Source organism: Hevea brasiliensis, chromosome 10 (assembly GCF_030052815.1).
Source record: "Hevea brasiliensis isolate MT/VB/25A 57/8 chromosome 10, ASM3005281v1, whole genome shotgun sequence".
NCBI classification, from domain to species: Eukaryota; Viridiplantae; Streptophyta; class Magnoliopsida; order Malpighiales; family Euphorbiaceae; genus Hevea; species Hevea brasiliensis.
This window is the reverse complement of record NC_079502.1, coordinates 9968965-9981092: the sequence shown is the minus strand read 5'-3', so window position 1 is coordinate 9981092 and position 12128 is coordinate 9968965. Positions and strand designations below refer to the sequence as shown.

Here is a 12128-nt window from a genome sequence, read left to right as displayed (position 1 = left end):
TCTCAGTGTATTGTATAATTAATTATGAATAAAATGGATCATTTACCATTTCAAACTCTAAATTAGGATTGAGAAAAAAAATTTTGAAAATTGACTAAAATAAAATAAATATGGTAAAAAAAAATAAAATGAATATAAAAAAATTATTAAGGTTTTGATTTTTAATTTACAAATTTAATATTAAATGAATTAAGCTGAAGCAACATAAAATTATATATTTTTTTAATAATTTATATCACAGCAAATTTTTTTTATAATTATTATTTAAAATTTAATAATATAATTCCTAAAATATGGGAACCTATTTATGAATAACGGTAATACCAAGGACTAAATAGTAATTATGCTTAAAATAGAAAAATAAATAATAATAAGCAAAGGAGAGCAAGCCAGCGGGGGACAGACCAAGGCCTGAAAAAAAACACCTGAGTCTCATTCGCTCTCCGCCCCTTTTCCAAACCCTAGTGCAACGATTCCTCGTCTTTTTTACAGCTCAACCTTTCAAATTATCCACTTTCCACACTCTTCTCCACTCTTCTTTCATCTCACACTTCACCAATCCAACAATACGCCATTTCAATTCACTGCTTCAAATTTCTCTAACTTTTCGATTCGAAGCTGTGTTTGCTGCTGAAAGAATTGGAAAGGAATTAGCTTCTTGATTGAAGAAGGAAAAGGGGATTTGGGATTTTAATTTACCAATTTAACCCCTTTGATCTCGAAGAGGAAGAATCCTCGTATCCATGCCAAAGGTATGCTTGTTATGCTTAAGCTTTGAAGTTTGACCTATTTTTTCTTTGCATGAGAATTTATTAGGAGTATTTTTATACGTGAGTTGTTATATATTTGGTTCTTGAAAAATAAAGGGAAAAGAATGAAAGAGAGAAAGAAAAGAAGATGGTCCAATGCTGTGTGCTGTTTTTTCACTTTCTGGGTTTGGTAACTATGAGCTGACCCAAATCATAGGGAGAGGATACGAGAGGGAGAGGGAAAAAGTTTCCTAATAAGATCCTTTTCACATTTGTAGTGGATAATTGATGAGAACCCCTATCCAATTTTGACTTTTAGTTGTCAGATTGCAATTATAAGGGTAGTGGTCATAGATGTTGTAGTATTAGCAACTAGATATCCTTGTTTGCACCATGAAATTTATTTTCTTTGCTAATGTGCGGAATGCATATTCCACATTTGAATTCATCCTAAACCAAAGTTGATATTATATTCACATTTATAATTTAAAGAAAAGTTGAGTTATCGAATTGTCATGTTGGTGGTGTTAGACTTTTAGGTGAAAAATTGAGCAAACCCAGGAGCTAGGGTTGACTAGTGACTCCTGCTAATCAGAATATGGTTGCAAGTGTTTTGGAGTGATTAGCATTGAGATTTTTGTTACCAACTTACAAATTAGATTATGCCATTGTTGATATCTTCTGTATCATTTTTCTCTTCCTTGGAAACCAAAAGGGGTTCTTCATGACTAGTATAATTTGTCTTCAATCTTTTCATTTTGAGTTCAAAACTATTCCATATATTGGCAAGATTAAAAAGGAATTTCATGCTGCTGTATGGCCTGATCTAACAAATTATGGGGTCCTTTTTGGGCTATATGTTTACAGTTCACTGTTAGGGTGCCTAGAACTGAATAATGAGATGCATAACAATGAATTTAGGGTACAGTTATGCTGAAGAATAGTTTTGAACCGAGTAGCCAGTGCATTAACCCTAATGCTTAACTACGATGAGGATATGAATGTTTTTCAGTTTTATAGAGTATAGACAATGAGGAATGGTATTGAAAAACTTTAAACACTACCTGGCATTCATGGGGACAATGTGGACAGGGTTATTTAAAACCTTTGTTAGTATCTTATGTTTTTCAAAAAGCAGTGATGAGATAGGAAATCAATTGAATCCATAGTTTGATGAAGTCAATTTTTTGGGACAAAAGATTTCCTCATTTGGTTTGGGATGACAATCTTGAACTATAATCCATCATGCAGCATCTAATAGATCTCAAATTCATTGGTAACTGTAAACATTTAAATGCAATAATCCTGTGTAAAACGTCAGAATGGGCCAATCATGAGTTTCTTGTACTCTTGCTATGCATTTTGGTATGGCTGTATCTCTTTACATGTACCTAGCTTAAGCAGAACTTGGTGAGCTTCTTTCTTCTTTGTTTGTTTCTTGGAATTTAATTTGTTGTACTTGATGGTAATGGAGCATTCTTCCACATGTCAATAAATTGCAGTTAATGGTTCACCTTCTCATGAAACATTGACCCATGGATCCTGAAAGCAAGAAGTTTGAAAGAGGTACGATTCCATTGTTAGAACATTTCTGTTTTGTTGCACCATTTCCTTTCCTTTTTCCACTGAATTTCTGGAGCTTAGATCTGGTAGTTATATTGTTACCTGTTGATATGTATTAAAAACACTCCACTGGTGGATTGTTCTCATTTGCACATTTGCATGTTTTAATCTAAAGCTATAAATTTGATCTACAGTTCCATCATCCCCAAATTACCATAGTAAAATCCTGTATCTTCTTTACAAAATCTGTAATTTTAACTAGTAGGGGGGTGGTTTATGTGTTTATATAGGGTGTTGCATTTTGCCCAAAACTGTTAGTCATATTCATGTCGGAAGGAATTTTGCTTTTGCATGTGTCTGCCATGCTAAAACTCTAGAATGAGTATGGAATGGTAATTGCTCAGATTCTCATGCTGATCTTTGAGTGACCTATAGGTGTTGCCCTTAGCTTGTAAAATTATCTTTGGGTACATGTGTTGTGTATATGATTAAATTCAGTTGTTGGGTATATAATTTAGCTTTATAACTCTCCTCCGTCCACCCCTTCACACATTCACCTCACCCGCACTCATGTACACATCCACCTTAATCTTCTATGGAAAACTCATTCGTATTCTGAATAATTATTGAAAATTGATACTTTGTGCAAGTTGGATGATCTAAAATTTTATTAACATGCTAAACAATAAGACCGTCACTGTTATTATCCAAACAATCTGTGTCGTATACTTTTCTTCAGACAATTAAAAGAGTGGAAGGTGAAATAAGAAACTGAGAGGATAAAATAGATATGTACCAAGCCTTGAGGGTGAGAATGATGTATTCTTCATCTTTTGTTGCTTATACTGATGCTATCTATCTTGAAACTTAGGACCAAGAGAGTTGACTGGTGCTGTTGATCTTATAAGTCATTACAAGTTGTTACCCCACCATGAGTTCTTCTGCAAGCGATCACTTCCTTTGTCAATTTCTGACACTCATTATCTTTACAATGTGGTGGGAGACACTGAAATCAGAAAAGGAGAAGGCATGCAATTGGATCAGCTCATCCAGAATACTTCCTATTCCAGAGATAGCAATACATGCATACAGCCATTTGACCTAGATGTGCTCCAAGAGGCCTTCCAATTTAAGGAAACCACCCCTATAGATTTGCCTCCTGTAAGAAATATATTGCCTTGAAATTTGTCTTTGATTCTGTTTCGTTAGCTGTGTTTTTCACCCTGGACAACAATCCAAGCTGCATGGCATTTGTTCTGCAATTGTGCCTATTGAAGTTTATTTTGTAGATCACTCCAGTTGAGGTGAGGGATTTCGTTTTTATTTATCTTTTTCCTCATCACCTTCTTCAGGCAGAGAAGGGGACTCCTACAATTGCTGCAAAACCAAAAAGTGAGTCCAAAGACAAGGAGAGGAAGCATAAAAAGCACAAAGACAAAGAGAAGGAGAAGGATAAAGAGCATAAGAAGCACAAACACCGTCATAAAGATAAAGATCGAAGTAAAGATAAAGATAAGGAGAAGAAGAAGGAGAGGAGTGGACATCACGATTCTGGTGGTGATCACTCTAAGAAACACCATGAAAAGGTTGGAAGTCATTGCTTTCTTGTAGCTACTGCATGAACACATTTTAAAATTTGTGGTAAATGGGAAAAGGACAAAATTTTCGGACTATCTTGCTTTTATACTTCTTATGACATAAATGGTAAACTAGTAAGCTTATAATTTGCCCAAGAACTCTTACTTCCTCTCAAACTCTAAATGGGGCAATTTTATGTTGGCTAATGGAAATAAACAATTGTTCTGGTTGCATGGAGTGGACTGTTGTTGATGTAATTTTTACGGTGCAAGTATTATGAAACACCGTGTTTTCCCCACTTATTTTAAATTTTATTTAATTTCAATTCGTTGCCAATATGTATCTTTGGACTTCTTATGATTTCAGAAAAGAAAGCATGATGGAGATGAATATGTTAATGATGGTCACAAGCACAAAAAAAGTAAGGTAATTAATTTGATTTTTGGGTTATTTTCCCGCATGTTCAGTTTCCATTCATACGAGTTATTTTAATATGACGCCCCTGACTTCTGCTTTTTTCTTTTAATTTTTCCTGCAGCATAAGAGCTCAAAAATTGATGAGATTGGTGCCATAAAGGTAGCTGGCTGAAGTGATTGGCATAATATTGTTCATTTTTTGTTTGAGTTGTTGATAGTTTGGAAGGGATTTTCACTTAAGGTAGACAAATTGTTTGAGGTAAACACCATACTTGCCCTTTGCAATTTTAGCTCTGCTTTTCATTTGCCTTATTCTTTCTGGATCAAATGTGTAAATTTACAGAAAACTAACAAAATATATATTTTCCTCAGTAACCTAGCTATATTGTTAAAGGCAAATTTATTTAGCATCCTTCTGTCCATATGTTGCCTTCTCCTTTGTGGCCTTTAGTTTTAAACAGCTTTTTCTAGGTGAAAAGAAAAGATGATATCTCTGCTTTCCTCAATAGCCTAGCTATATTGATAAAACCAAATTTATTTAGCCTCCTTGTGTCCATAGGTTGCATCCTCCTTTGCGCCCTTTAGTTTTAAATGGCTTTTTCTAGCTAAAAAGAAAGATGTGTTATTTTAGCCTTTTTATCATCTTTTGTTATGAAATTGAATTGGATAAAGTTTTTACATTTGTACATTGAATTGTTTGACTTAGCATCCTTCAGACTACGCCCTGTAGGTTTTTACTTGCCAAACTGAGGTTAATGTGACATTTAGTTGTCCCATTACATTTAATTAAATCTTCAAATTCAAACCCTAAAGGCTATATACATTTTTGTAATCTTAGGAGGAGGAATGATACATCTCACTGGCAAAAAAATATAGATAAACTTTTAAGAATGAAGATGAAGTTCTCTTCATTTCAAACTGTGGTAGCTCTTGAATTTAACCAAACCTCAGGAAGATAAAGGGTCACATTAAAAAGCACAAGCTGACCAAGTGTAAACGGGCCTACAACAAGTTTATGGATTTCTATATAATTTCCTCAAATTTATTTTTTTATTGTCACTGCACACTGTGATTTTTTATTAATTATTTGAAGTAAGAGCTTCTTTCCTTGGGCAATATCTAAAAGATATGGTTTAGGGGTTAGGCCCTGTGGAAATTGCCTCAATTGGTTTATGCTTTGCTCTATGTTATCCAAGAAGAATAGCCTTTCTATGATATAAAAGATTGTAAAGAATTTGCTTTTGCTTGTCTCGACATACTTTTATCTTCTTAATCAATTTATTAAAATCAGCAGTTGTGAATCTTTATTATTACCATTAAGAGTCTCCTGATGGGTTGTTTCTTGTTTTTATGCAGAATAGGTTCTGAACTGACTGAAAATTGTGAAGATGGTGAATTCACCTGACACAGGAAAATTTGGATGCAGGGTTAAAATAGCTGAAAATGAACTTTGTATCATAACAATTATATAATTGCTGGTAATACGCTAAACTTCAATCCTTTCTTCCCAGTTTTTATGGTGCCTTGAACATTTTAGTGTGTATACATTATTGTAATCTTTTATCCTTTTTGGAGTAGTCCCAAAGCCTAGTCTCATAATTAGTTTCAACTAGAATCTGTAGTGTTGAATTGTAGGAAGATCAGGTTTGAGAAAAGAGGATTTTGTAAATTAATTCCTTTCTGCCTCATTATTATGGCAATACCAACATAAATTAGTTCCTCGAAAAGAAGAGCCTGGGCTTGTCCTCACTTGAATGGTCTACTTTATATGAAAATCATTATAAATTTTACTTTGAATATATAAGTTCGCCTTGGAACTTTAGAAAAAAAAAACTTTTTATGGCATCGTAAACTTTTAAAACGTTTTGTAACACGTTTCAATTTTAGTAAATATTCCATGACACATCTCTGTGGAATTAAGACATTATTTGAATCGTAATCGGTAAATTATTATGTTAACGCGATTGGAATTTACGCTTGAACTTAAGGATAAGGATATCTTAATTTCATTTTACAATATTATAGGATGTTTTATATGATGTTTAAAAGTCTAGGGTACCAAACAAGAAATTGTTGGTTCATTGAGGGATCATTACTGCTATTTAAATTTTTGAGTTGAAGAATGTTATCATTATCTTGTATCATATTCTTTGGACTGTGATGGGAATTGGATGCAGAATCTACTTAAATATGCAAATTAACATAGTCATGGGGAAAAAAGAAAGAGGTGTATTTGGGGCAGGTCATGGACCATTCACTAGAGACGTGCTTGAGGGGTTGGGTTTATAGCTGATGTGTGGGTATACTTCTGCTGGGAAATGGGCTCAAAGCGAAGACTTGTTTTACTAACTGAGAAGGTGACTTTCTGTCTTTTTATGTACCCTTAAATACTCTCAGAACCTCTGATTTAGGAACGTTCGATAAAATGCGTCAATGGCAGTTGAAGATAAGAAGAAGGCTCGGGTACTTGTGGTTTTATTTTTGGAAAATTATTATTTAATTTTTATATTTTTATAAAATTAATTATTTAATTTTTATATTTTTAAAAAATATATTATTTAGTTAATATATTTTATTTTTATTAAATTATTTAATTTTTTTATCAATTTTTTTTAATTAATGCTAGTTAAAATACTATTCAATATTTCTATTTTAAAGTAATTAATTAATTAATTCATATATTTAAAAAATATACTATTTAGTCACTTTACTTTATTTTAATGAAACTAATTAATTGATTTTTATGTTTTAAAAAATATTATTTTGAATAACATATTATTAGATAAAAATGAAAATTTGTTATAGGAATATTAACTCTGAATTTATATTTTTACAAAAAAATTATTTCAAGTAAAATCTAATTCTTTTGATACTATTTTTATTTTTTTTTACCGAGAAACAATTTTATTTTATTGCTTAAAAATATAAAAAAAAAAAAGTTAATTAATCTTTTTGCGTAGATAACTTGTGCGATTTTTATCAAAAGATGAAAACAAAGTGAGAATAAATGATGTGTAGGTGCAAAAGAGAAAAAATATAGAAAAAAAAAAAGGGAGGATAAGAAAGAAATAAAGGGAAGATGTTTAAAATAATTTAGGTATAAACGTGTTTTTTTTAAATATATTAATTAACTAATTTATTTTATTAAAATAGAAAAATTAAATATTAATTTATTAGTATTATTGTTAAATAGTTTAATAAAAATAAAATATAAAGGTAAAACAGTATATTTTTTAAAATATAAAAATAAATATTAATTTTATTAAAATATAAAAATTAAATAATAATTTAAATTAAATAATATATTTTTTAAAATATAAAATAATTAATTTTATTAAAACGTAAGGATGATAATAATTTATAAACAGCTTTTTTTGGCTTGCCTACACGTGGGCTGCTTGTAATTTTCCCTTTTACAGTCTCCACGAGCACAGCAAAAAATTACATGAATATGAGAAAGTTAGCTAGCCGTGAGCCTAGCAAGTGGTTCCTCATGTCCCGGCTATGTTCCACGAAAGAAATGATTCTTTCCACCTAATTCATTTGCCCTCTTCCTAATTGACTTGGCCTTCTTTGGTTAAAATGGCCACTACATCCATAAAAGTAACTTAATTAGGTTGAGCAAAGTAAGTTGCTCATAGAAAGTGAATGAATTAAGAACGTTAACTGATCGGGGGATTATGATAAAACTCATATGGAACTCACCACAATCAATAATTATAATGAAATTATTGTAAATATATCAATTTTACTATATAATTTTTCTTAAATAAGATCTTAGATGTCACCTCTAGTTAGGACTTATATTAATCACAATAAATTGAGTGTTTATATTATTATTATTACTATTAAACAGAGATAATTGTATTATATTATAAAAATTTTGTAATTTGTTTTTCAATTTCACATTCCAAACAAATAGGAAGCGAAACTAATAATAATAATAATAATATCACAGGTGGGGAAGCTGCACAACTGTAGAGTCGAAGTTCACTTGGGCATGTATTGCAGACGACACATTTCATCCAAGGAAGTGTCTCCTCCACAGCAAGCACACCCATCTAGTGAAACTTCATTGAAGCATGTAAAGACAAACAAGAAATGGAATCAATGGCATTATGGAAAAAGAAAAAGGCATATATAGTTGTAACCCATGTGAAGAAGAGGCTTCTTCATCATTAACGTTAGCAATGGTGATGAATAAACGGTCAAGAAAATCATTACAATTGAACCACCCCATCTTTAATATATCTTTTTTTTTTTTTGTTAATCACCTATTTGGTTGATAATAATCATTCATGATCCACCTTCTTTAATTTCCCTAAGGGTCTCATGCACTGATAATTGCTCCAAAGACCTCATCAAGCAACATTCATCACTTTCTACAACTAACCGAGGAAACAATTAAAGAACTTTTTTTTCCCGGAAAATATAATTTAAGACTATGTACTTTTATAATTTTTCGATTTAAGAATTAAAAAAATCTTCATAATAAATCAAAAATTGAACTATCGCGCCGTTAGTACTTTAAAGATTTAATGGCTAATACTGTTAACTATACTGATGTGATATGCTGACATGAGCACTATGTCTAACATAGTATGCTGATGTCATTATAGTATATGACGTGGCATGTAAAAGTCAATGTGCCCTAATAATATTGCTTGATATCAGCATATCACATCAGACATGGTGCTGATATTAACATAATACATTTAATAGTGTTAGCCACTTCTTTTTTTTAATTTGAATGGTGTGATACTTTAATTTTTGACTTATTATAAAATTTTTTTAAATTTTAAATTAAAAATATGTAAAAATACATAATATTAAATTGTACTTTTTTTTTCCTATGCTTTCATGACATAGAAAGTTAAGAACTTTATTTTTTAAAATTTTTCTCATGTATCAAAAGAGAAAGAAACAGTGCCATTGATGTTACTGGTTTTACTGCTTTAGGAGGAATGAATCATGATAGGAATTATGCAAGGTCCAAGAACTTCAATTCCCTCTGCTTTTCTTTTACTTTCACCCTTTTCTTTTCATGGGTATCCCAAAAAGTCAAAAAGTTAGCTCCTACAAGATGATCCAAAAAAACAAGACGCTATTACTGAAAGCAAGAGGGTAAAACAGTGCAAACCAATAATTATAGATTCCATTTCCAACTAGAATAGATAGATGCTACTATTAGGATTGAGCAGAATTCAGTTTAAATTAAAAAAAAAATCAATTCAATTAATTTGATTTTATTTTTTTTTAAAATTTAATTTTAAATTATAAAATTTTTAATTATTTTGGTTAGTTCATTTTAAAAAAAAAAAAAAAAAAAAATAAATCGAACTAATATAAATTTTATATAATCAAATCAAATTCATTATATATATATTAATTGTTTAATTTCATTGATTAATGGTTATTAGGTTCAAACCAAAGTTAAAATTAGATCAAATAACTTGAAAATCAAATCTAAATTAAAAAATTAAAAAAAAAAAAAAGATCATTTAAACCGAACCAAAAAAAAAATAAGGCGTTTTTCGATTTTTTTTTTTTTTTTTTTTCGATTCTCTTTTCTTTTTTTTTTTTTTTTTTTTATTTTTGTTTTTTTTTTTTTTTTTTTTGAACAAAAAAATGCTCACCCCTAGCTACTATAATAATCTTGATTAATAGTGAAATAAAAACAAGTTTTCTTTCAATAATTTGATTGTTTTTAACATATTTGATATGATATTAGCTATATTTTGCATTATAAGTTAATAGCTATTTAATAATGACTTAAAATTCAATGACGCTCTATATTTATTGGGAAAATTTAATTTAATTTATTTTTAATTTTTTATTCAAATTAAAAGAAAATTTTTAATTTAAATTTAATTTAATTCAAAAATTAAATTTTATAGGCTTGATTTTTTTATTTATTCATTTAAATTAAAAAATTAGGAAGTTTAATTTTTTTTTATTTTAAAACTAAATTTCTTGATTTCTTTATTTAAATTTAAAAATTAATAAGTTTAATTTCTTAATTTCTTTATTTTTAGTTAAATTTAACTTAAATTGAAAATTTTAAATTAATTAAATAAAAATTTAAAAATATATTAAATTAAATTTTTTTATAAGTACAATAGTTAAATATAATATTTTACCTTTTAATAATATTTAAAAGAATTAAAAAAAAAGGGAAAATCTTTGCCATTAATGCTTTAGTGACCTTAATTAAAAATCTAGTAATGACTTTATTGAAAAGCTTTTTGTATTTTCTAAATTGTAACTAAAAGTCTAAAGTTTTTCATTTTTTTTTTTTTAAATTAGGAAAAGTCTAAAGAATGAGGAGAAAGTGATAAAGATTTTGCATTATCAGTGACAGAAAAAGCCAATCTAGCATTAGAGAAGGGCCATGATAATCAAAGGCTAGAGAGGCTCACGTGATGGGGCCATGGCATTCGATGATACTTAGACTTCGAATCAATCTCGATATCTCACAATTTTGAATATATTCTAAAATAAATCAATTCAAAATTTATTTATTAATGGTATATTCTAAAATATATTAATTCAAAATTTATTTATTAATGGTGTTGCTAGGTAAAGCAAACATTTATTTCATTGAATATTTGAGTAAATTTGGATATATGTGTAAATTTACTTATAAAAATACGGGTTTCATTTTTTAAATAATAAAATATTTAATTTAATATTTATATTTATTGAAAAAGTTTAATCTAACTATTTTAATTTTTTTATTCAAATTAGCTGAAAAATTTTAATTTAAGTTTAATTTAGTCTAAAAATTAAAATTTATTAGTTAAATTTCTTAATTTCTTAAATTAATTATAAAATCAAGGAGTTTAATTTCTTAATTTTAAAACTAAATTTCTTGATTTTTTATTTAAACTCAAGAATTAAAAAAATTAAATTTCTTGATTTTCTTGATTTTTAAATTAAATTGAACTTAAATTAAAACATTTAAGCTAAATTGAATTTTTCTAATCAGTATAATTGAGCTTTAAGCCTTTTTTAAATTCAATACTCATTTGTTTTTTTTTTCTAAGGAAACTTACTTTTTAGTCCTTGTATTTTAATAAAATTAACTATTTGGTCATTATATTTTAAAAAATATATTATTTAGTCTCTTTATTTTATTTACGTTAAACTATTTAGTCCATCTGTCAATTTTTTCATTAGTCAATACTAGTCAAATTATTATTTAGTCTCTCTATTTTAAAAAAAATTAATTAGTTGATTCCTACATTTAAAACATATTACTATTTAATTTTTTTATTTTAGTAAAATTAATTAATTGATGTCTATATTTTTAAAATATATTCTTAGATAAAAATAAAAATTTTATTATGTGAAGACTAAATTTTACATTTTTTAAAAAATTATTTAAGCATTTTCATTTAATTCTTTAGATATCATTTTTGTATCTTTTTTATTATGACTTAATTTTTCTTGATTACTTAAGATATGAGAAAACTAATTAATTTTTTTATGTAATTAACTTATATAATTTTTAAGATGAAATCAAAGGGAGAATGAGAGGAGAGAATGGTATGGATATAGAAGAAAAAAATCATAATCAGAATTTCAGTGACTTTCTGGTTGAAGAATCTCATAATCAGGGCAAGTGTGTACCTTTGGGGGGCAACCAGTAACTTTCACATATTTAAGAAAGTAGAATGCGACGCATGAAGTATAAAAACGCTGGTGGAGCAGAGCAAGTACTTGTCCTTTGGATGGCCACTGTCTTCACATGGCAGGCTTACATAATTTCAAAAATAATTTCAGTACCATTAATTAAGGGTATTTATGTTTTTTCGATGT

The 12128-nt window shown here is 28.5% G+C and overlaps 1 protein-coding gene across 3 annotated transcripts; it reads left to right on the top strand.

The window, feature by feature from the left end:
- The first annotated feature begins 376 nt into the window (after window positions 1-376).
- On the top strand, window positions 377-5906 carry LOC110641665 (mediator of RNA polymerase II transcription subunit 19a). Of its 3 annotated transcripts, none has more exons than XM_021793483.2 (7): window positions 377-752; window positions 2252-2315; window positions 3184-3473; window positions 3665-3898; window positions 4257-4316; window positions 4429-4566; window positions 5669-5906. In XM_021793483.2, exons 2-6 carry the CDS (start codon window positions 2285-2287, stop codon window positions 4477-4479), a joined length of 666 nt encoding a protein of 221 aa, XP_021649175.2. In that variant the 5' UTR covers window positions 377-752; window positions 2252-2284; the 3' UTR covers window positions 4480-4566; window positions 5669-5906. The 3 variants fall into 3 exon arrangements, with proteins under 3 accessions (XP_021649175.2, XP_021649176.2, XP_021649174.2); XM_021793482.2 differs by having other exon boundaries at window positions 378-752; window positions 5664-5906; XM_021793484.2 differs by lacking the exon at window positions 5669-5906 and having other exon boundaries at window positions 4257-4311.
- Window positions 5907-12128: the final 6222 nt, after the last annotated feature.

What these genes read in the sequence shown, in the direction of transcription:
- LOC110641665 (XM_021793483.2), top strand. Translation starts at nt 2,285, where the DNA reads ATGGATCCTGAAAGCAAGAAGTTTGAAAGAG. An exon ending in AAGCAAGAAGTTTGAAAGAG is followed by an intron (nt 2,316 to 3,183) that starts GTACGATTCCAT and finishes CTTGAAACTTAG; the next exon opens with GACCAAGAGAGTTGACTGGT. An exon ending in ACAAGCACAAAAAAAGTAAG is followed by an intron (nt 4,317 to 4,428) that starts GTAATTAATTTG and finishes TTTTTCCTGCAG; the next exon opens with CATAAGAGCTCAAAAATTGA.